General features: G+C 35.4%; 1 protein-coding gene across 1 annotated transcript in view; it reads right to left on the reverse strand.

The window, feature by feature from the left end:
* The window catches only part of LOC150100673 (rho guanine nucleotide exchange factor 17-like), a 425,511-nt gene that overhangs the window by 33,435 nt on the left and 370,714 nt on the right, over positions 1-21,362 (reverse strand). Inside the window, exons 19-20 of the mRNA XM_090401857.1 lie at positions 18,546-18,613; positions 1,747-1,895 (exon numbers count right to left, since the gene is read on the reverse strand). Of these exons, the coding sequence (XP_090257983.1) occupies positions 1,747-1,895; positions 18,546-18,613 (217 nt within the window). The remainder of the gene's footprint in view (positions 1-1,746; positions 1,896-18,545; positions 18,614-21,362) is intronic.

A 21,362-nucleotide genomic window follows, 5' to 3' on the forward strand; every position in this document is an offset into this window, starting at 1 on the left:
TCCTTTATACTCGATACCAGTTACTATGTCTGATTCTGATAGCCAGGTCTCACTAATGCCTACCGTCTGAGGTTCCAACATACTGACCAAGGCAACAAATTCTACTCCTCTGTTTCTGATACTCCTAGCATTCATGTACAGACATAATAAGCTACTTGCATGTTCTTTTGTATACTCTTGTTACTCCATTTCTTGGTCTTAGCTACTGCATTAACAACAGCTAAAACCCAGAAATGGACTAATAGCAGTGGTACATTCTTTGATGGACTTGCAGGTTTGCTAAAGGGAAAATTGTGTTTTAGAATACTTATATGGAATAAGTAAGTAGATTGTGTTTTAGCAGTCTACTTACCTATTCCAAGAAGATGGCAACTGAACTAGTGCAATCACAGTGGTATACAGACAGTTCTCACTTTACAAATTCTTACTCTGTGAGTTCCCGGGTTTACAAGTTGCATTTTTTTTTTTTTTAACCCTGCCTATAGTTATACGCTATGGTATTAATCTGCATGCATTCAGGCAGATGAGAGCATATCACTGACTCATAACGTAAGCAGTTACCATACTGATATTACAAAGAGTGGTTGTACTGCACTTCATTTTCACTATCTTATTTCACATTTTATTAATACCACACAGTAAGTCAAAATGAATTAATATTACAGAGAGTGTTGCTAATAAGAAAACAGCAAAGATGAACTATCAATGAATGTACATTTGATGATGATGAAGAATAAATATTCATTAACATTTATATGACATAATTTCTTTATTATTATACTTCATTTAATTTTAAAGGCTATTTTCATTCCTTTTGGAAAATTTGTCATTAATCATCAGGATGTAACCTTTCTTTTCAACATTAAGTCTATGGGAACTACTTTCTTGTTTTATGAGCTCAAACAAGGAACAAATTAACTCATAAAGTTGAGAATTACCTGTACTTAGATTTTGCAGAGGCTTTTGATACATTGTCACATGACAAATTGGTAACTAAATTGGAACATATGAAGTTAGAGAACATATTATGCAATGATGTGGAGGTTACTGACATGCAGAAGGTTATGGTTGCTTTGTATAAGGTCTTGATCAGACCACATGCATATTAGAATAGATTTAGTCACCAGGATTTCAAAAGGAATGAAGATATATTGGAAAGGGTCCAGATGGTTAACAAGGCAGTTTCTGATCTTCAGAATGCTGTGTATGAAGAAGATTGAGGGAAAGCAATTTGTAAAGTCTAACAGTAGAAGGAGAGAAGATATGATTGAGACATCTCAATCATACATGTGGCAGATGTTTTTCATAAAATGGGAGGAAACGAGGGGGAGAGGGGAGAAAACAAGAAGCTATTCCTGGAAGATGTATATGGAGGTTGTAGACAGGAGGAATGAAAAGTAGTTTTCTGCATGAAGAGTAGTGGGTGATCGAAATGTATTGCCTGAGAGTGTGGTGAGTACTGTGACAGTGAATGAGTTTAAGGCATGGTTTGATGAGCTCTTATGACAGTCGAACCTCCCACAATGGGTCTTTTGACTCCTGGAAGTCTAATGATAATTATAGTAATAAAACATGCATTGCGTTTTAATTTTTGTTTACTAACAGTCAGAGTATTTTCAAATAAGTATAATATGTAATAGCTAAAGAAAGAACAGAGAAGGCTTTAATGTAAACATATAAGCATTTGACTAAAATGTCAAATGTTAAAAAATTGCACATTTATTTATAAATTTCTTTAGAAGATACCTCTATTTCTAGTGATACTGGATTGAGGATTATTATTGAATTCTGACATCCACACCATAACTTTGATGCTGTAGATATTATTCTTGTGTAGGGTGCAGTTACATTTCCTGCTTGGATCCTCTGAGGATTGTTAATATCCCATCCACCACCTAAAATATATAAATAAATTATATATATATATATACATATACATGCACACAAATCCTTTTCCTTATTACCATAATACCAAGACGTGGTCATATGTTATCATTCAAATAACAAACCAGAATTAATATACAATTCAAAAAGGTGATTCAAAAAGATGGACTCAATTTTGTAAGTCTATATATCAAACATAGAACTAGTGACAAACACGATGTAAAGTATATTTGATTATACTCACAATAAAGTTTATAGATGTTCAATGTGCCCCCCACCGGCCACATGGCCAGAGGGGGGCACATTCTCCTCTGATACACATGGTCTGCCCAAGCTTTTCCCCTTCCAACGACAAATACTCTTCCTCGCTAGAGGTTTAATGTTGAAAGGATGATGAAACGCATGCTGCACCGCAGTCACCAACTCAGTTTTAATGAGCTCATGAACACAAAAAATTTTGTGCTGCATAGTAGCCATTTTGCTCACAACTGACTCTGCTGCATAGCTGTGCGCTAGGCAAACACTCTAGCAGTAGTATTTCAAACTTTAGGACCTCCTCTTTCAAATGTTATGTAGATCATTCACACACGATGTATAGTTCAGGAAATATAGCCGTATGAATTGAGTCCATATTTGTGAATCACCCTGTACATTAAATAAAGTACAATATTTACATAGCACAGCATCAGCCAAATGGGTGGAAATAGTCAGAATATTTCATATAAGACTAACCTTAAAAGACATTAACAAAACATTAAGTCACCTACTAGTATTAGAGGTAACATGTCATTACATCTTGAGTTTGTAGGAGCTGCAAGATAAGATGTTTTAGAAAATAATTTGACATAATCGATCATTTTTCAGGATTAATATATTTTCTGCAGTGTGTGTAAAATGCATTCTTTGTAGAGCAAATGATTTGCATGTTTGAGGAGTATTTCAAAAGAGTACCAAAAATATGGAGACAGAACGAAGAATGATAGCAGTAAGCTGAAGGATGAAAGATGAGAAAATGCAAGTGAGAATCACAGCAAAGTCGTTGTCGTAAGTTAAGTGCTTGGAAGAGAGAGAGCAAGGGTGCTTACGGTATGAGTGAACAGCAAAAACTACTAACTCCCTTGCACACTTATTTCTTATATATCCAAAACATCATCCTGTTCATCCTTGCTCCTGAAAAACAAAATAGATATTTGCACTTTCTCATCCACCATGCATTTTACAAAAATAAAAGGTGCGGTGGATGAGAAAAGTGCATCCCTTCTATGTATTAAAGACCTTCTCCAGTTGGACTTCAAATCCAATCCCATCAACAACTTTACTGTAGGGTAGTGTTTCTCAACCTTTCTAAGGCCAAGGACCAGTAAAATGCTAAAAACAATTCTACGGACCACTAAGTTACAGAGACGTAGCTGGGGGGCACTTTTTTGGCATTTACGAAATCTGCATTACTGTCTATAAAACAGCAGCTGAGTGATGAAATAGACTTTGACAATGTCATCGATGATTTTGCGAATGGAAAAGCAAGAAAATTAACATTTTAGAATGCTGGAATTAAAGTTTTACTTCAAAAATAAACATAGGGTTTTTAATTTATTTCCCTATACGTCATTTTGACTGTTCGTAATTTTTTTAAAAACCTAAGTAGGAATTACCAACATTTTGGAAAAACTGTGCCATTTATAACATAATAAATCTAAAAGCATGTTTTGAATACATATGGGAACATAATTAATTAAATTGGAAGTAAGCGATTAAAAGTGTATCATCATTGAACAAAGTTTTAATTTTTATTAAACAGATAAATATGATCTAATTATGCATTTTTGAAAATTATGGAGACAACTACCATGTTTGAATAAAAACTTTAGTTTAATATAACTAAAATCTACATTCGACGTGTCAAGGTCATCTTCTGGAACATACAACTATACACAAAAAACAAGCACACTACAATCAAACTGTTTGTTAAAGATACTGACCAAACGATAACATGATGTTGATAACACAGTAGTTGTCTCCATAATTTTCAAAAATGCATTCGGATCACCGTGTAAGCTTAAAAGAAAATTATCTAATTATATTACTACTTACTTTTAATGAGATGATTGAGCTTCTCAGCCCTTGCAGAGTTGCTGGATATCTGGCTCAATATTGGTCAATTTCAGTCGAAGATTGGCACACACATGAAGACGATTTCTGTATTTTGTTTTCATTTGAAGGAGCAATGAAAATCCTTTCTCACAAAGATAGGTTATAGAGAACTGCATGACGATTTTCAATCCTTCTTCAGATAATTCGGGAAATTCGCTTCTCACTGAAGGCGAGATCCAAAATCGAGCCAAACCAAGATCACGGAAATGCATTTTAAGTTCACTGTCACTTGAAAGCTCAATTAACTGTTCTTTTTTTGATAAGTTCTCGAGGTCGTTCTCGTGACTGCAAGCCTTAAATGGATCGCGACCCCACAGAAATTTCTTATAAAAGTTATTTGGAAAATATATTTCAAAATTCCGTTTCAGATTTTTGAGGTGGTCACAAACCCTTTCCAGAAACTCAGAATCAATAAAAATATAATTTTCCACTAAAAAGGATTGCAATGTTCGAAAAGGTGCAAATTGTCTGTCTTTTACATAATTAATCCATAAAACCATTTTTTTCTCAAATGCCTTTATTTTGTCATAGGCATCAAGAACAGTCAAAGAATTTCCCTGAAGGGAGAGATTTAGTTCATTTAATTTTGAAAAAATGCCTGAAAGATAGGAAGGATAGGGTTGATAACCATGCTTCGTCAACAAGGAGTGATGCAAAATCAGAATTACATTCATTTACAAATAATAAAACTAAAACTTCGTGCCTTAATTGAAATAACCTTGTTAGTACTCTGCCCCTGGAAAGCCAGTGAATTTCAGAATGATGCAAAAAGTTGTATATATTCACTTCTCATTTCATCGCAGAGTACTGAAAATAACCTGTTATTTAATGGTCGAGCTTTGATAAAATTAACTAGCTTTACAGCGTTACATAGCACAGTTTTAAATTCTGGTTTTTTAAATTCCTTTGGAGGCTAACGCTTCCCTATGTATGAAACAAGGTACCCAATTCATATCCGAAGCTACTTCCTTGACCATAGAAACAACCCCACTATACCTGCCTATAAGGGCACGAGCTCCATCCAAACAGAAGCCTATACATTTTTCCCACTGGATCCCTTTGTGTATTATGTAATTATTTGAAATATTTTGAAATAATTGTGTGAAATATTTCTTCTCCAGTTGTTCCGGATGGCAAAGCTTTACAAAATAGAATATCATCATGAATGTTGTCATCATGTGCATATCTTACATAGCATATTAACTGTGCATCACTTGTAACATCAGTAGTCTCGTCTATTTGTAATGCATAATAAGGGCTCTTCTTAACTCTTTTGATTAACTGAGATTCTATGTCACCTGCCATATCATTAATTCTGTGACCGACAGTGTCATTTGAAAGAGGAATGAAATCAACATCTTTTAGTAACTTGTTGCCAACCATTGTTTATACCACATCGTTTATAGCTAGAAGTAGCAAATTTTCCCCGATAGAATGAGGTTTCCCTGTTTTCGCTATGCTCAAACTTAAGAGCATTATATAGCACAGTTTTAAATTCCTTTGGAGGCTAATGCTTCCCTATGTATGAAACAAGGTACCCAATTCATATCCGGAGCTACTTCCTTGACCATAGAAACAACCCCACTATACCTGCCTATAAGCGTCGCTGAAAAAATTCAATTGGCTTATTTTTCACATCACAATGTTTAGTTTCTAAATGTCGTCGGAGTTTCACAAGTTTCATGCACTTGTCCGACAACACTTCATAACACAAAACACATTGAGATTTCTGTTCACTTTCATCTCCACACCAAGTAAACCTTATAAATATGAACTGTTATATTTCCTACTGTATTTTTTCTTTCAACTGCTTGTTTCTTCTTCTTCTTTAATAGTATCAGATTTACTCGCTGTTACAACTTGTATCACAATTAGGGTTAGCATCACCTGTTTCGTTTGCCCTTCTTTTCAAAGTCCTAGTTCTAAGCCACTTTTCCATTATTAAAAACTTTTCCATTATTTCCAAAAATATATATAAATATATAATACTGGGATTAACTCAGGACACACTTTGTCCAAGTATCACTTAGCACTTTCCAAGATATACTGAGCCTTGGTTGAAGGAGGGAAACCTTCAATAATAAAAATCAATAAACAACAAGCCATTGGTTGAACTGTGAATAACACATGTTCACTTCAAATCTGGCAAAACAGCAAGGGAAGGTGGAGCAATAAAACTATATTGTTGTTCACTTCACCCTTTTTATTATTCATCATTCTGACACTAAATTTGTAGCGGCAGAATGACAATAATAAAAGAGGGGTGAAGTGAACAACAATAATAGTTTTATGACTTCTGCCTTTGAACATTCTGATGATATTTGTTGTTTTTTCTAAGTCTCCATTTGATTTCAATAATTTTTACTTACTTATTCAATTTTAATTTGTTTAGATAATTAAAAAATATATATTTATTTAATTAATTTAAGTCTGCCTGCAGACCATCTGTCCCATCATCGCGGACCACAGGTTGAGAAACACTGCTGTAGAGAATACACACTGTGCAAACCTTGCACTACACTATATCTCAAAAATAATTAAATTGCCAAAACTTTCTGAATATCAACTTTTTCTTAAATTCTAATCTCTAAACAATTCTTCAAGGGTCAACAATCCTCTTAATTTCAATGCTACTAAAACTCAATATTATCTTAATGCTTAAAAAAATAATAAAAATAAAATAAAAACTTTCTTTCTGGTCTTACTTTTGACAATACCCAAATCTCTAACAAGATCAGAATCCCTTCTTAGGATAAGGATAATTCTAACCTCCAATCACTCTTGACATAAGCATATTAAATACTGTTCTCATAGGAATTGGCCATGTTCTCTCTCTAAAAATACTTGCCTTGGTACAAAAGATAGCAAATCGGTTGGTTAATGACCAATCTCTTACAAGTTCACTTCACTTTCTTTTACACAAATGTTCAGTTTCTCTTACTTGCATTTTCTGCAAATACTGCAAGTAGGATTTGAATAAACTAGACAGATGGGCAAATGAATGGGGTGTTGGTTTACTGCAGCAAAATGTAAGCTCTTGAGGTTTGGGAAACACTGATGGGACACTGCATACTTTATGGGAGGAGTATACTGGTGGAAGTAGGGGAGACATAAGATCTGGGGTTGATGATTGATAGAAACCTGAAATTTAGGGGACATATTGCAAAGGTGGTGAAGGCAACACAGAGGATTGCTACAATAATGAGAAGGACACTGCCCTGCAGAGATAAAACAGTTATCATTCCGTTGTATAAGACCCTGATCAGACCACACTTGGACTATTGTTCTCAGATTTGGTCCCCAGGATTTGAAGGGGATAAATTAACTGTGGAAAGGGTACAAAGGCAGATAACAAAGATGGTTTGTTATCTGCCTTTGTACATTTGCATATTTAGACTTATGTGCTTTGCATAAAGAATGCAATATACAAGTTTTCATATGAAGACTTCTTTGAGTAAAGGATATGTGTGGAACTACAAATCCAGTGATTCATTATTATTATTAAACCTTATTATTATAAGGTTTAATTAAATAAAAACAGCACAAATAAATAATTAAACACATTTAATCAATCCTATATTTCATCTCAGTTTCTGAGACATCATCAGGAAAACAATATTAAAATAAAAATAAAAAAATGCACAAAACAATAAGTAGAAAAGATTCGACTGAAAGACCAAAGTCCCATGAGGGGGCAGGGCACCCTCTATGGATACTGCTGGCTAGCCTTAGCTGTGGTGAGAGGCCTAAGAATTAAAGTTTCCCAAATCTTGGGAAGTTCAATACAATCAAATTTATTAAAATTAGTTTGTTTTTTAAACCTGCTGCTGATTCTAAAAAAAGTCTCAAATTTGTTGGAAGTTTTTTCACTTGGTTATACTATAAATTAAAGATACCAAGAAATTATATACTTGGTTTAATCCTTTATTCAAGTGTAAGCAAACAAAAGTTTGCACCTTAAATATAATCAGGACTAGGGCAACTTGTATATATAGAAGCCCTGGTCCTGATTATATTTCAGGGACAAACTGTTGTTTGCTTACACTTGGATAAAGGATTAAACCAAGTATATAATTTCTTGGTATCTTTAATCTTTCAAATTTGTATTTGTTGTGGTGAAGTATAGTACTTTTCTTCTATTTGATTCTGTGCAAGGCATCCAAGGCATGATCAGCTAGAACTGACTGACCATATTTATGGAAGCAGATATATTTATATTTTTTATGTTCTTCTAGGTGGATGGTTGCAGATCTCCCAGTTTGACTATAATATGATAAGTTGCAAGAACAAGGGACCCTCCCTATAAACACCTGGAATAGAGAGAGAGAGAGAGAGGAGGTAGAGGATCCTTATATTTGGGGTATTTTAGAAAAAATAGCTAGAACTAACAAAGTGCAATCTCTGCACTGCATGCATCAAACCTCATCTGAAGCTGAATGCCCTCATCTGCTCTCCCAAGGATCCTTTTCACTTATTATTTTGCATTTTTGTGTGTTTTTACAATTTTAATATTGTTTCCCTGAACAATGTCTCAGTGACTGAGATGAAATATTAGACTGATTAAACATGTGTTTAATTTTTTATTTGTATCATTTTTATTTCATTAAACCTTATAACGAATTCCAACCAACACATAAGTCTAAATAGTCCAAGACTCTGTTCCAGTCACTGTCCAAAAAATTTTTACTTTTTTTTTTGTATTGTTTTGTTTCCTTTCTGACTATGTGTGATTCTTACTCAATTTCTTATGCAGATTTCAAATATGTTTTTAATTTTTTCCTATCACATATAGTGATAGGTTCTTTGTCGGATATTTCCTCTGTTTCTTCTCCACTCTCAATGTGTGTGTGCAGGCATCGGGGGTTTCAATACTGGCAAATCAACAGAATGAGGTACTGGCAGCAAAGCTGATGCAACATTTGGATACACAACGTATATCTTATTTTTCATGAAAATCCTGAAACTTTTGTAAAGCAGAAATAACAGTAAAATGACTGGTTGCAAAGATTATGGTTGTCAAATTTGGAAAGCAACAATGGGATGAAAAGTATACGCCTGGTGAGTATATTTTGGAGGAAGCAGGTGGTGGTGGTGTCCAAGGATCTGAGGTTGAGGGGTCACATTGCATAAATTGTGAAGTTGCCATATTGGATTATGGCAATGATGCAGAGAATCTTGACATGCAGAAATAAAGAGGTTGTGGTTTCACTGTATAAAACCTTGATCAGACCTCATGTGGATTATGGGGGCTCAGATTTGGCCGTCTGGTTTTCATGGTAATAAGGATATATTAGAAAATATCCAGAAAGAACTGGCCACTGGAATGTTGGGTTATGAAACCAGATTAGGGAATGCAATTTGCAATGCCTCAGGAGATATGATTGAGACATATATATTTGATCAGAGGTTGTTACCAGGTTAATGTGGAAGAAATTTTTCATTGAATGTGAAGTGTGGGGGATAGGGCAAAAGAACATCCTTGGAAACTGTATAAGGAACATGTGAGAAAAGGCATGAAGAGCAAGTTTACTGCATGGACAATAGTTAGCTGGAATGCGTTTTCTGAGAGTGCAGACATTTTGGATGATTTTAAAGCACAGTTTGGTAGTGTGTGTACCTCCTGCAATGAGTCTTGATTCTACTGAGATCTGGTATCAATAATAACAATATCCAATGTCTTTACTCCTCTGTTTTCTGCCCATCCACCACTAATGCAATATAGACTGAACAGCCTCTCTTGCATAGGATACCATAAAAAAAGTGAAATGGATATAGGTTTTGTTTGTTTTTCAATTAGGCATATAATCAATTTCTCTTTGCTTGAATTTTCATGACTGCAGTTTAATGTGGGGTGAAATTGGAAAGGTCATGGAAAATACACTAATGGATTCTCTTTTAAGTCATACACACACATGCAGACAATGCTGACCCCTGACTACTCTGAAAATTTGTGGCTTCCTCAAAACACACACACACACATACAACTTCACTTCCCTCTAGGTACATGTGGCAAAATTGTAGCAGCTAGATTATTTTCTAGCTAATCTAGAAACCTACTAAAGTGTTTCAATCAGGCTCAATCCAGTATACTATCTTGCAACCAATATTATCTGCCTGTAATACCAAAAATGAAATTTCACTAATCAAACTGAATATTAATTATAATTCTTCTTATAATTATTTATCAGGCATCTCAAGGAGTTCAAGATTTTCTGCAAAAGACCCACTCTAACCACTGGTCACAGAATATTTATCACACCTCTCCTTAAACTTATTCACCAGTGAAACACTCACCATCTTTAGCGACCAACCTGTTCTGCCCATTCATAAAACAAACAAAAAAAAACCCTCCTAGATCCACTTCATTTTTTTTATAGTATCCCATATAAGGGAGGCTGTTCGGTCTATACTATATTGCATAATATTACATAATTTCCATGGATGATGCTTTATTCTTTCCTGTACTGCCAACTATTGAAAATATTCTTCTTGTGCAAATCCCATAAAAAAAATTAGATCAGCAATGAGTAAGCACAGTGTCAAAATGATTTTTATATTAATTTTTTCCTAATTACACTTAGCAAACAATTTCTTGCAGTAATGGAACACTGTATATTTCAAGTTTATTATAGACATCACAGAAGCTGAAGAAAAACAATTACATAGTAAACCTAAACAATTTTTTGGTCTAGCCAATACCAAGAAGTTAAAAAGGAATTTCTTCAACTATCAAAGAAGCATAGAGGCTTTGCACTTCCAGTGTTGAAATTCTGTTATTACAGCAATACAGCTTCAACAATCCATAAAATATTGCAGACCAATCACACATTATTATTATTACCCAAGACCCCATAGAGTCAAAGACTCATCTGGGAGGTCTTTTTATCATACACACAGCTCATTATTTTTAAACACAATCAAATTCTCTGCAGACACCACACTCTCAGGAAAGGCATTCCAATCATTCACAACTCAGCATGAAAAAAACCTGCTTCTCACTCCCTTACTCACACCTTCTTTATACAGTTTCCAGGAATGACCTCTTTCTGTAGAACTTCTCAGCATTAATCCTATAACAACCCTTTACTAAATTATAGGTCTCTATCATATCTCCCCTTTCCTCCTGTCCACCAGACTCTGCAAATTGCATCTTCTCAATCTTTCCTCATACTTGACATTCCAGAGGTTAGAAACTACCTTAGTCAGTCGCCTCTTGGACCCCTTTCTAACATCTGTTTGTCCTTCTGAAAACCAGGTGACCAAATCTGGCACAATAGTCCATGTGTGGCCTAATCAAAGCCTTATACAACAGAACAAGAATCTCCCTACTACAAGTCAGTGTCCTCTACATCATTCCCAGAAGCCTTTGCGTTGTCTTCACAATTTTGGCGATGTGTCCCCCAAATTTCAGATCCTTATCCACTATCACCCCCAGAGCTCTTATTTCCTCCACCTCCGACAATATATCCTCACCAAGCATAAATTCTGCATCCCATCTTTGTTTCCCAAATTTTGAAACCTTACATTTTGCAACATTTAACTCACATCCCCATTCCCATGCCCAATCACTCAATTTATTCAAGTCTTCTTCTAAGGCCACAACATCTCCTCTACTCTTCATGGTTCGTCCCAATTTGCATCATCTATCTGCAAACAACTGAAAATCTCCATCCAAATCTTCACCAATATCATTAATATACAAGTTAAACAGTAAAGGCCCCAAAACAGACCCCCCAAGGCACACCACTAGTGACTCTCCTTTTCCTGGATATCACTCCCCCATATACAACTTGTTTATACCTATCAGATAGCCAGTCTCCACTCTCCAATGCATTTCTCTAATGTCAAGCCTCATCTGCTCTAGTTTCACTGTCAACTTATCATGAGGTACTCTATCAAAAGCCTTTGCAAAATCTAAGTATATTACTGTGTATCCTTCTCCTCTGTCCAAGGAAGTACTTATTACACCTTATTGTAATAAGTAAGTTGATTACTAAAACATGACTTTCCTTTAGCAAATCCATGCTGTCCATCAAAGATAATGCCATTGTTGTCAACCCACTTCAGGATCCTAGTTCTCGCAAGCTTCTCCAACAACTTAACCACAACACCTGACACACAGATAGGCCTATAGTTTGATGCTTGAGTTCTATCACCTCCTTTATGAAACAGCATATTCTTGTCTTCCTTCCACTCCTTAGGAACTTGACCCAGCGCAAGACTTGTATTAAAAAAATATGTCGAGGCTGGCATCAACTCCCTGGCACATTCCTTCAGAATACGTGCTGATATATTATTAAGTCCCACAGCCTTATTTACATCTAGTTTGTTCAATTCCCCATACACCTCCTGCTTAGTTACAGTCAGTCTCTCTCTTCCCCCATCATCAAATGCTCTCAATCTCTCCATGAAGTCACACTCACAAGATTGAAACACCTTTATGAACTGTTTATTAAGTATCTCCACCACATATTCCACAACAGTTGTCTTTATACCATTTTCTCCAATCAATGTCATCCTTCCATAATCATTCTTTCTTTTGCTGGCTACATATCGAAAGAACTCCTTAGGATTCTTTTTGGCTTCATTAGCTAACTGATGTTCATACCACACTTTAGCTATCCTCACCAACCAAGTCACCCACCTGCCTGGTCTTTGTAATCCTCATGGAATTGGTTATTTCCACTTCTCTTATGCTGCTCTCTTATTTCCACTCCTCCATAATGCCCTTTTTCCCTCTGTATTGCATACTTAATCTCTTTATTCATCTATTTCACAACTACCTTATTTAATTTTCTCACCCTTGGAATACATTTAGACATTGCATCTACTAGATAGTTTTTGAAAATCCCCCAAGCAGCACTGATCACATGAGCAGACCTTCTCCACTACTACCTGGGTTTTCTTCTCTCACTATTTTGGAATAAATGATTATAATGGTCCAAGAGCTGAGATTGTTCCTGAATATACTACAAAATTCTATGCTTAACTCTAAGTCTGTTTCAGCATTTTGGCAATGACATTATTTTAATTAATAACAGGAAAACTGTATAAAGGAATATTTAACCTTTTTCTGGCACGAACTTTCACAGTTGGGTACTAATTATAACACCCCATAACAGGAGGGATCTTGCTTGGAGAATTGCATAAGGCCGCTTTCTAATAAATATCATCAAATGGGGGTACTATAACAGATCCAACTGTGACATCTGTTACAGATTGGAAACAGTAAAACATACATTCTATAGCTTCCATCTTGCCCTACATATTTGGAACAGACTATATAATGTGTTGGGAATTCCATTACTTACAACAGAACAGGTTATTTTTTACAGTATCCCAAATCTGTCAGCAATGGAAGAGAATTTTGATTTTATAATTAATGAGTTAAAATACCATTTATGGGATGTTTAATGGTCAAAGCTGTATAACTGAGAGGAGACCTCCACATAGCAAGTAAAGGAATGCAGAAAACCAACTAGGGCTTCTGACCTAATGTCTAATCCTCACCTTCTTGTGGTGCACTCTGTTAGTTATCTTCCTGGATACTGAACGAATGAGGATGGGCTGGCGATTTAGAATTTAGCTGATAAATTGTATTATTATTGGCATAAACCAAAATATAAAATGATGGTACAGCACAACAGATTTTCATGACAGCTGGAACATCGCATGGTTAAACAAGACCCCCATTGTTTTCGCCAGGGAACCAGGGCAAACAGCGAAAAGCCAGCTACTGGACAAATCCTGAAACACACTCCAACTCAACATCACCAGAGTTCAAGATCGGTACTATCAACATAAGAAGCCTAAAGGCAAAGAAATGGAGCTAGTTCAGGAATTCAATAAGTACCAGATTGACACAATAAGGGTGACTGAAACAAAAAAGACAAAATCTGGTGAGATTTTTCTGAGCAATAAATACAAAATGTTATATTCAAGCAATGACAATCAAGGAAAAGAAGGAGTATCCATAGTATTCAAGACTAAATATGAGACTAATCTTCTTGAATGGCAGGCAGTCTCAAGTAGAGTGATGTGGACAAATATGAGAATGGGGAACTGGACAATGAGCCTTATATGTGACTATGGGCCCACAGAAGGTTCTACTAAGGTAGAAGTGGAGGAATTTTTTGAGGATTTAGAGAAAGCAACTGACACAATAAAAAAGGAAAAGCTGGTCCTTGTTGAGGATTCAAATAGCAGAATAGGAAACGATTGTCAGACATACAAAAATATTTGGGGAAAATTTGGAGAAATGTTCAAAGCTAATAATAATGGCAAATACCTGTTGGATTTCTGCTCAGGACAGGAATTAGTTATTACTAACACAATGTTCCAACATAAAAATGTGCACAAATTCACATGGAGAGAAGAGGCAAGGAATAAGAAAAGTCTCCTTAACTATGTTATTGTTGATAGTGATGTTTTCTCCCTGGTGCAGAATACTAGAGTGTACAGAGGAGTTGAAATTGGAAGTGATCACCATTTTGTCTTGAGCAGGATAAAATTGAATTTCATATTGAAAAGAAGAACATGTAAGAAAGTTTTAAAATGAATAAAAGTTGAGCAACTCTCAGATGTGAACAGTAAAATAAACTGGAGACTGTATACACAAACATTATTTATTGAAGAAAAAATTAAAGAGTTTGAGAACAGAAACCAAACCTTGGAGATTCGGTGGCAAGCAATAAAGAAAACATTGATTGATTCCCAGAGAGGCATATGATGAGGTTGTCTGCAAGGATAGAAAATCAGAACTCCATGGTGGACAAAGGAAGTTAAAGAGGCAGTGAAGAAAAAGAAGAAAGCATATCAAAAGTTCATGGCAAATAAGTCAGCTTGTGCTCTTAGAGAATACAGAGACAAATGTAAGAAAGTTAAAAACTGTGTAAAACTAGCTAAAAAAAAGTCATGAGAAGACTTTGGTAAGAACATAGAAAATAAATATCAAGAAGGTGACAAAATATTCTGGAGGCTGTTGAAAAAACTCAGAAATGGAGGAAAAAGTGCTGTAAAAGGAATTAGAAATGATAAAAGTGCATAAAAATTAGAGAAAAAGATATCCTTGATGTATGGAGTAATTACTTCGAAAAATTGAGAAACAAAACAATCGATGACAGCACAGTAGTAAAAAACACTCAACAGGCATGATGCAATCAGGAATACATATCCATACTTGAAATAGAAAAAGCCATCAAAAGTCTGAAATGTGAAAAGGCAGTAGGAGTAGATAATATTCAACCAGAAATGCTGAAGTACAGACATATAAAAGTCACTGCATAGTTCAGAAGGCCTGGACAGAGGGACGAATTTCAGATGATTGGAGTAGAGCTCTCATAATATCCATATATAAAAATGGAAATAAAACTGAATGTGAGAATTATAAAGGTATTTCCCTACAGAGTGTTCCTGGTAATATTTACACAAGTATACTTGAGAAAAGGTTGAGAAGGATTGTGGAAGGGAAGCTTGGTGAAGAACAAGCTGGATTCTGCCCTAATAGAGGCTGTCAGGGTCAGATTTTCACTTCACAACAAATAGTTGAGAAATCATGGGAATATAACAAATATCTGTAATTAAGTTTTGTAGATCATGGAAAAGGCATATGACAAGGTGCCAAGAGAAAAGTTATTCAAAACTCTATAGTTATATGGTATCAATGGGGAATTATATCAAGCAATACTTAGTCCTTATTTGAGTTGTAAGTAAGCAGTTAGAATTGAATCTAGTACAAGTAGATGGTTTGATGTTAAGTCTGGTGTCAGATAAGGATGTACATTATTCCCTCTATTATTTGTTATCTATATGGATCACATTATGAAGGAAAGTGGTATTAAACCTGATATCAAAATTGGGGATGTTAATCCCAGCTCTTTACTTTATGCAGATGACGTTATACTGCTTGAATAAATCTGGTACAAGTCTGCAAGATTCCCTGACTAAATTGAATAACTGTTGTAATAGATTTGGTATAAAGGTCAGCAATAACAAGACAAAGACAATGAAAACAGGCAGATGCATTGTGAATGGAGAACATATAGAACAAGTAAAACATTTCAGCTACTTAGCTATGATTTTTACTGAAGATGGTAAATTAAATATGGAAATAGACAACAGAATCGACAAAGCCGGCATGGTAAGAAGTCAACTGAATAAATTTGTATGGAATAAGAGAGAAATTAGTCAAAACACTAAATTAGCTGTATACAAGACAGTATTCAAACCAATTTTAACTTATGGATCTGAGACCTGGGTTAGAAATAAAACACTTGACCAAAGGCTAGAGACAGTAGATATGAGAGTCCTGAGAAAGATTAGGGGTGTGAACAGATGCCATTAATGGCAATTTCATAATAAAAACGAGGATATTAGGAAAGAACTTAACATTGTTAACATCCAGGAATGTGTTCACAGAGCTAATCTCAGGTAGTATGGTCACTTAAGACAGAATGGGAGAGGGAAGATTAGCAAATCAAGTGTTCGCTGCCAGGTTAGCAGGAAAAAGACCCAGAGGAAGACCAAGATATAGGTGGATTAATACAGTAAAAAGTGCCTTAGAAGACAGAAATATAAGATCTGATAATGTTGGAGTCTTGACAGATAAGATTGATTTGGAGGAAAATTGTTGATAGGAAGTTAGTAATGATGTAAGTTCTTCATGTAGCACTATCATATCCTGTACACCTCTTGTTAGGTACATATCAGTAATTTGTTGTTGATGATGATGATGATGAGGAATACCATTTATTGAAAATTAGAAAAAAAGTATGGATTTGAAAACCATCAATATGACATACAACTGTTTTACAAGATTGCATTATGGAAATTTTGTTGTCCAGTCAGATGATTTTTGTGTTTAGAAAGAAGCATTCTAAGAGATATAAATTTTTGGCTGGCTGGTATAGATCACCCACATTATACAATATTTACCAGAGGGAGATAAAATTCTGTTTAATTTTATTATGAAAGGTGTTATTAAATGTAGTATATTCAGAAACAATCTCAGCTCTTGGACCATTATAATCATTTATTCCAAAATAGTTAGAGAAGAAAACCCAGGTACCGTAGAAGGTCTGCTATATTTTATGGATTGTTGAAGCTGTATCCTCTTAATTCACTGTGGTATTATAGTCAATTGCATGTGGGGTCCACTGGAGAACAATCCCTGGTAGAGAAGGCCAACTCAAGGCAGGTAACTTATAAGGCTAACCACCTGGATACTAGTTATCTCTGGATTTTAGTTTCAGTTGGTCTTTTGGTTGTTTCAGATGCATGAGACTGGTGAAAATGAAATCTTAGGCTACATGGTAATATACAAGAGCTGAGGCCCTATTTTTTTTTTTTTCTATTCCCATCTGTCTTTTCTTTCTTTTAATACTATCAAGCTCTCTTGTACTCCTATAGTAACTATTCTAAGCCTGTGATGAACACTCCTTTTCTTTTTCACAATAAAGGTCGAAAATGGTCTGCGTGGTAGTAGCACTTCCCATTATACACGTCCAAAAGGATGTGTACTTTGCATTATGGGATGTACTAAGGCAACTGATGTGAAGTCATTAGCCTCTATATACAAGTAGCCTAGATGTGAAGATACTTCTTGTGCAAACTTTGTTTACTTACACTTGGATGAAGGATTAAACAAGAATATAATTTCTCAGCAAGCTTAATTTAATTTATAGTGAAGTGAAAACTTCCTGCACTATCCTTTTTCTTACTCTCCTCACATTCCTAACATTCATTCTCAAAACTTACAACCAGCACTTGTGTTGTCAAACAAGGAAAAATTGAAAATTAAAACGACACCACAAACATAAGCCACATGTCACTGTTAATAAAGGTGCAGGTATGACGTACTGTTGCATACAGTCCTAAAAAAAAAAAGCACTGCTTACAGCAAGTCTCCTCTCTGGTTTCATTCTTCTTCCATAAATCTCTCATTCTATGGAGTGCATACGTTTCACACATGCTGCAGTGAACAAAATCATGCACATTGAAATCACTGCCATTATCTTCCACACTGGTGCCATGATGTACAATACAGCATAGAATGATCAAAATAAGAGAATTGGATGTGCATTATGTAAATGAATTGGAACGCTTGGAGAAGAAAAGAAGATGGGGATGAAGATTTCTAAGGAATTGGCAAACAATGAAGTTACCTATTTTGATGAAAGTAGACAGCAACAGCTACTGTTTTAAGAAAGTAAAAGTCACACCATGAAGTAACGATATCACTAAATATATTTTTTATTTTGTTTTCATAAAAAAGAGCTTATCTGTTGGCAAAAATCATAACATGTAGTAACTTCCTAATAAATATAACCTAATAATATGTAAATATGTCGATACACATATCTGTGAAAAATCATAAAGTGGTTGGTGCATGTGATTTAATTCAGTTGGTTTAATATCATGTACATGTTATGATATAGAAATATGGGTACAGAGAATATCTGAGAGGAGTATTCTTACATGTACAATATAATGTCATAAGGCTGAATACTTACAGGGATCTTTATTGTAGATTACTAACTCGCCATTCGCTAGTGATACAAAAACTCGGCTATCTACTGGGCTGAAAAAAAGAAAGTTTTGGCACATTATTGAAAGATGGATAAAGAGATGATGTTAAATGATTTCAAATAATAATAATACAGCATATATAATGAATGTTTTTTTTCAACCGCTATATATTATAAAATGATATAAACTGGGTTTAATAGGTTGGAGATTTTTGATACAGATTAGCCTACTAGTTTTGCCTTGTTGAGAGGCTTATACGCTGGTTAGACATAATAACTAATATTTAAGGAAATTGACAGCGTATACTGGAAATATAGATTAAATAAACTTTAATATACACTTTCCGATATTTCGGCGAACGTTACGTTGCCATCTTCTTGGGAACTTACTAAAAGGACACGTGCACACAAGTACTAATACAACAAATGAGAAATGAGACTGAGGCTAGGACGCTAGCGTTTTCCTAAAGTCCTGATGGTGCCCCCTGGCGGGCTATATTGGTAGTTCTTGGCCTTTGGGCTGAAGTTCTTTTGATAAAAGTTTCCCAAATTTGGGACAGTTTCATGCATCCAAATTTGTTGAGGTTTGGCATGTTCCTAAGGGCCGAGGCTGATTCCATGAATAGTCTTTCATACTTGAACTTGCTGCGGTGTATTACTGTGGCTTTCTTCCATCTTATTCTGTGGCGAGTGTCCAGAGTGTGGTCTGCAAGTCCAGAGTGGCTGTACTGGTGAAATCGGATGTAATCCTTGTGTTCTGAGATTCTGATATTTGCTGTCCTGCCTGTTTGGCCAAAGTAGGACAGTTTACAGCTGCAAGGGACCTGGTATACACCAGGTAGGTCTAGGGGAAGTGGTTGGTCTTTGGTGGAGCGGATAAGGGATGCCAGTTTTCTATGTGGTCTGTAACAAGTGGTCAAGTCATGTTTTTTTAGGATTTTATTGATTTTTTCTGAGGTGCCTCTGATGTAGGGAATAGTGATGGATTTAGAGTAATCTTTTTTGTGAAGGGGGGGGGGGGTTGTGGATAACTGGGTTAAGTATTTTTTGGATTTTTTGGAGGGGGTAGCCGTTGGCTGAGAAAGTGTCACGGATAACCACAATTTATCAAAAGAACTTCAGCCCAAAGGCCAAGAACTACCAATATAGCCCGCCAGGGGGCACCATCAGGACTTTAGGAAAACGCTAGCGTCCTAGCCTCAGTCTCATTTCTCATTTGTTGTATTAGTACTTGTGTGCACGTGTCCTTTTAGTAAGTTCCCAAGAAGATGGCAACGTAACGTTCGCCGAAATATCGGAAAGTGTATATTAAAGTTTATTTAATCTATATTTCCAGTATACGCTGTCAATTTCCTTAAATATTAGTTACTAGTTTTGCCATCTGACTGGTGGCTTCATCTGGGCAAGATTAATGCATGGAGAGTGTATGTTGGCAGTTAGTCAGTCATTGTTTAGCAGGTTCATCCTATAATTGGCTGCAAAGTTAAACTCTGATGTGCTGAGCGATCTTATGAGTGATTTCCAGATGTCACCAAGATCATCCCTTGGTTTCTGTTTAAGCTACCTCTTGAATGGATCACTACTGCAGCTTCTTTTATTGAGTGGGAGGTGTAGTCATCTTCTATGTACAGAATAGTACTTTTATCCTATTGAATATTGTGGTTTGTGTTGGAAAAATGGAAATCTAAACCAGAATTGTCTTCTCTGTTGTTGTTAACGTCTCCGATATGTTCCTTTTTTCTTATTTCTAAACTTCTAGAAGTTTGCCCTATGTAATTCAGTCTGCAAGAACACAGGATGTTGTAAACTCCAGGGTGTTTGTAGAAATCAATCTTGTCTTTTGGTGACCGTAACATATTGCGAACAGTCTTTATTGGTTATAAAGCAACTCAGATGTCGTGAGCAGTGGCGTAGCTAGAGCTGTTGCCGCCCGGGGCAATCCCTGAGTTTGCCACCCCTCTCAATACATACCAAAAATACTACAAAAAGTCAAAACAACGTATAGGGAAATAAATTAAAACACTATGTTTAGTTTTTAAGCAAAACTTTAATTTCAACATTCTAAAATGTTATTTTTCTTGCTTTTCTGTTAGCAAAATCGTCGATGACATTAGCGAAGTCTATTTCATAGTAATGTAGGTAATTCTTAATCAATTTTTATTTAGAAAAACTCCTCTCACAACTAGCAATACTTACAGCAATTGTGAGGAAATTCGCAGTAGTATTACAATATTTGGAACTGAGTTCTCGAGACTGTATTTTAGAATTAACTGCAAAAGTTCAAAAAGGTTCAAAGTGCTGCCCAGGGCAGACTGCCCCCTCCGCATCCCCCTAGCTTTGCCACTGGTCGTGAGGCCTTAGAGGGTTGGCAATCCTTTGTGAAACTGTGCAGCAAAAGAATGGAAATTAAACTTGTTGGGAGGGGGGGGTGGAGAAAAGAATCCTTTTTTATTAATTTTTTGGGTAACCATTGTTTGTTAATGTTTTTAGGATAAGATCTAATTCATCTGTTAAAACTCTGTTATCTCTTATGCTACATACTGCTCTGTTTTTTAGCATATGTATAATGCTTAACTTTTGTGAAATATGGTGTGAAGAGGAAAAATGCAGGTAACAGCCTGTGTGAGTCGGTTTATGGTATACATTTAGACCAATGCCATTATCCATTTGTTTTTTGATTAATATGTCTAAAAAAAGTAATTTTCTTTCATTTTTGAGTTCTAAGGTGAATTTGATTCTTTAGTGAAACAAGTTAATGGAAGTTAGGAAATCATATAATTCTGCCTCACTATGTTTCCATAT

This window comes from Typopeltis vanoorti, chromosome 12 (assembly GCF_054136105.1).
Source record: "Typopeltis vanoorti isolate ZY-2024b chromosome 12, IOZ_Tvanoo_1.0, whole genome shotgun sequence".
NCBI classification, from domain to species: domain Eukaryota; kingdom Metazoa; phylum Arthropoda; class Arachnida; order Uropygi; family Thelyphonidae; genus Typopeltis; species Typopeltis vanoorti.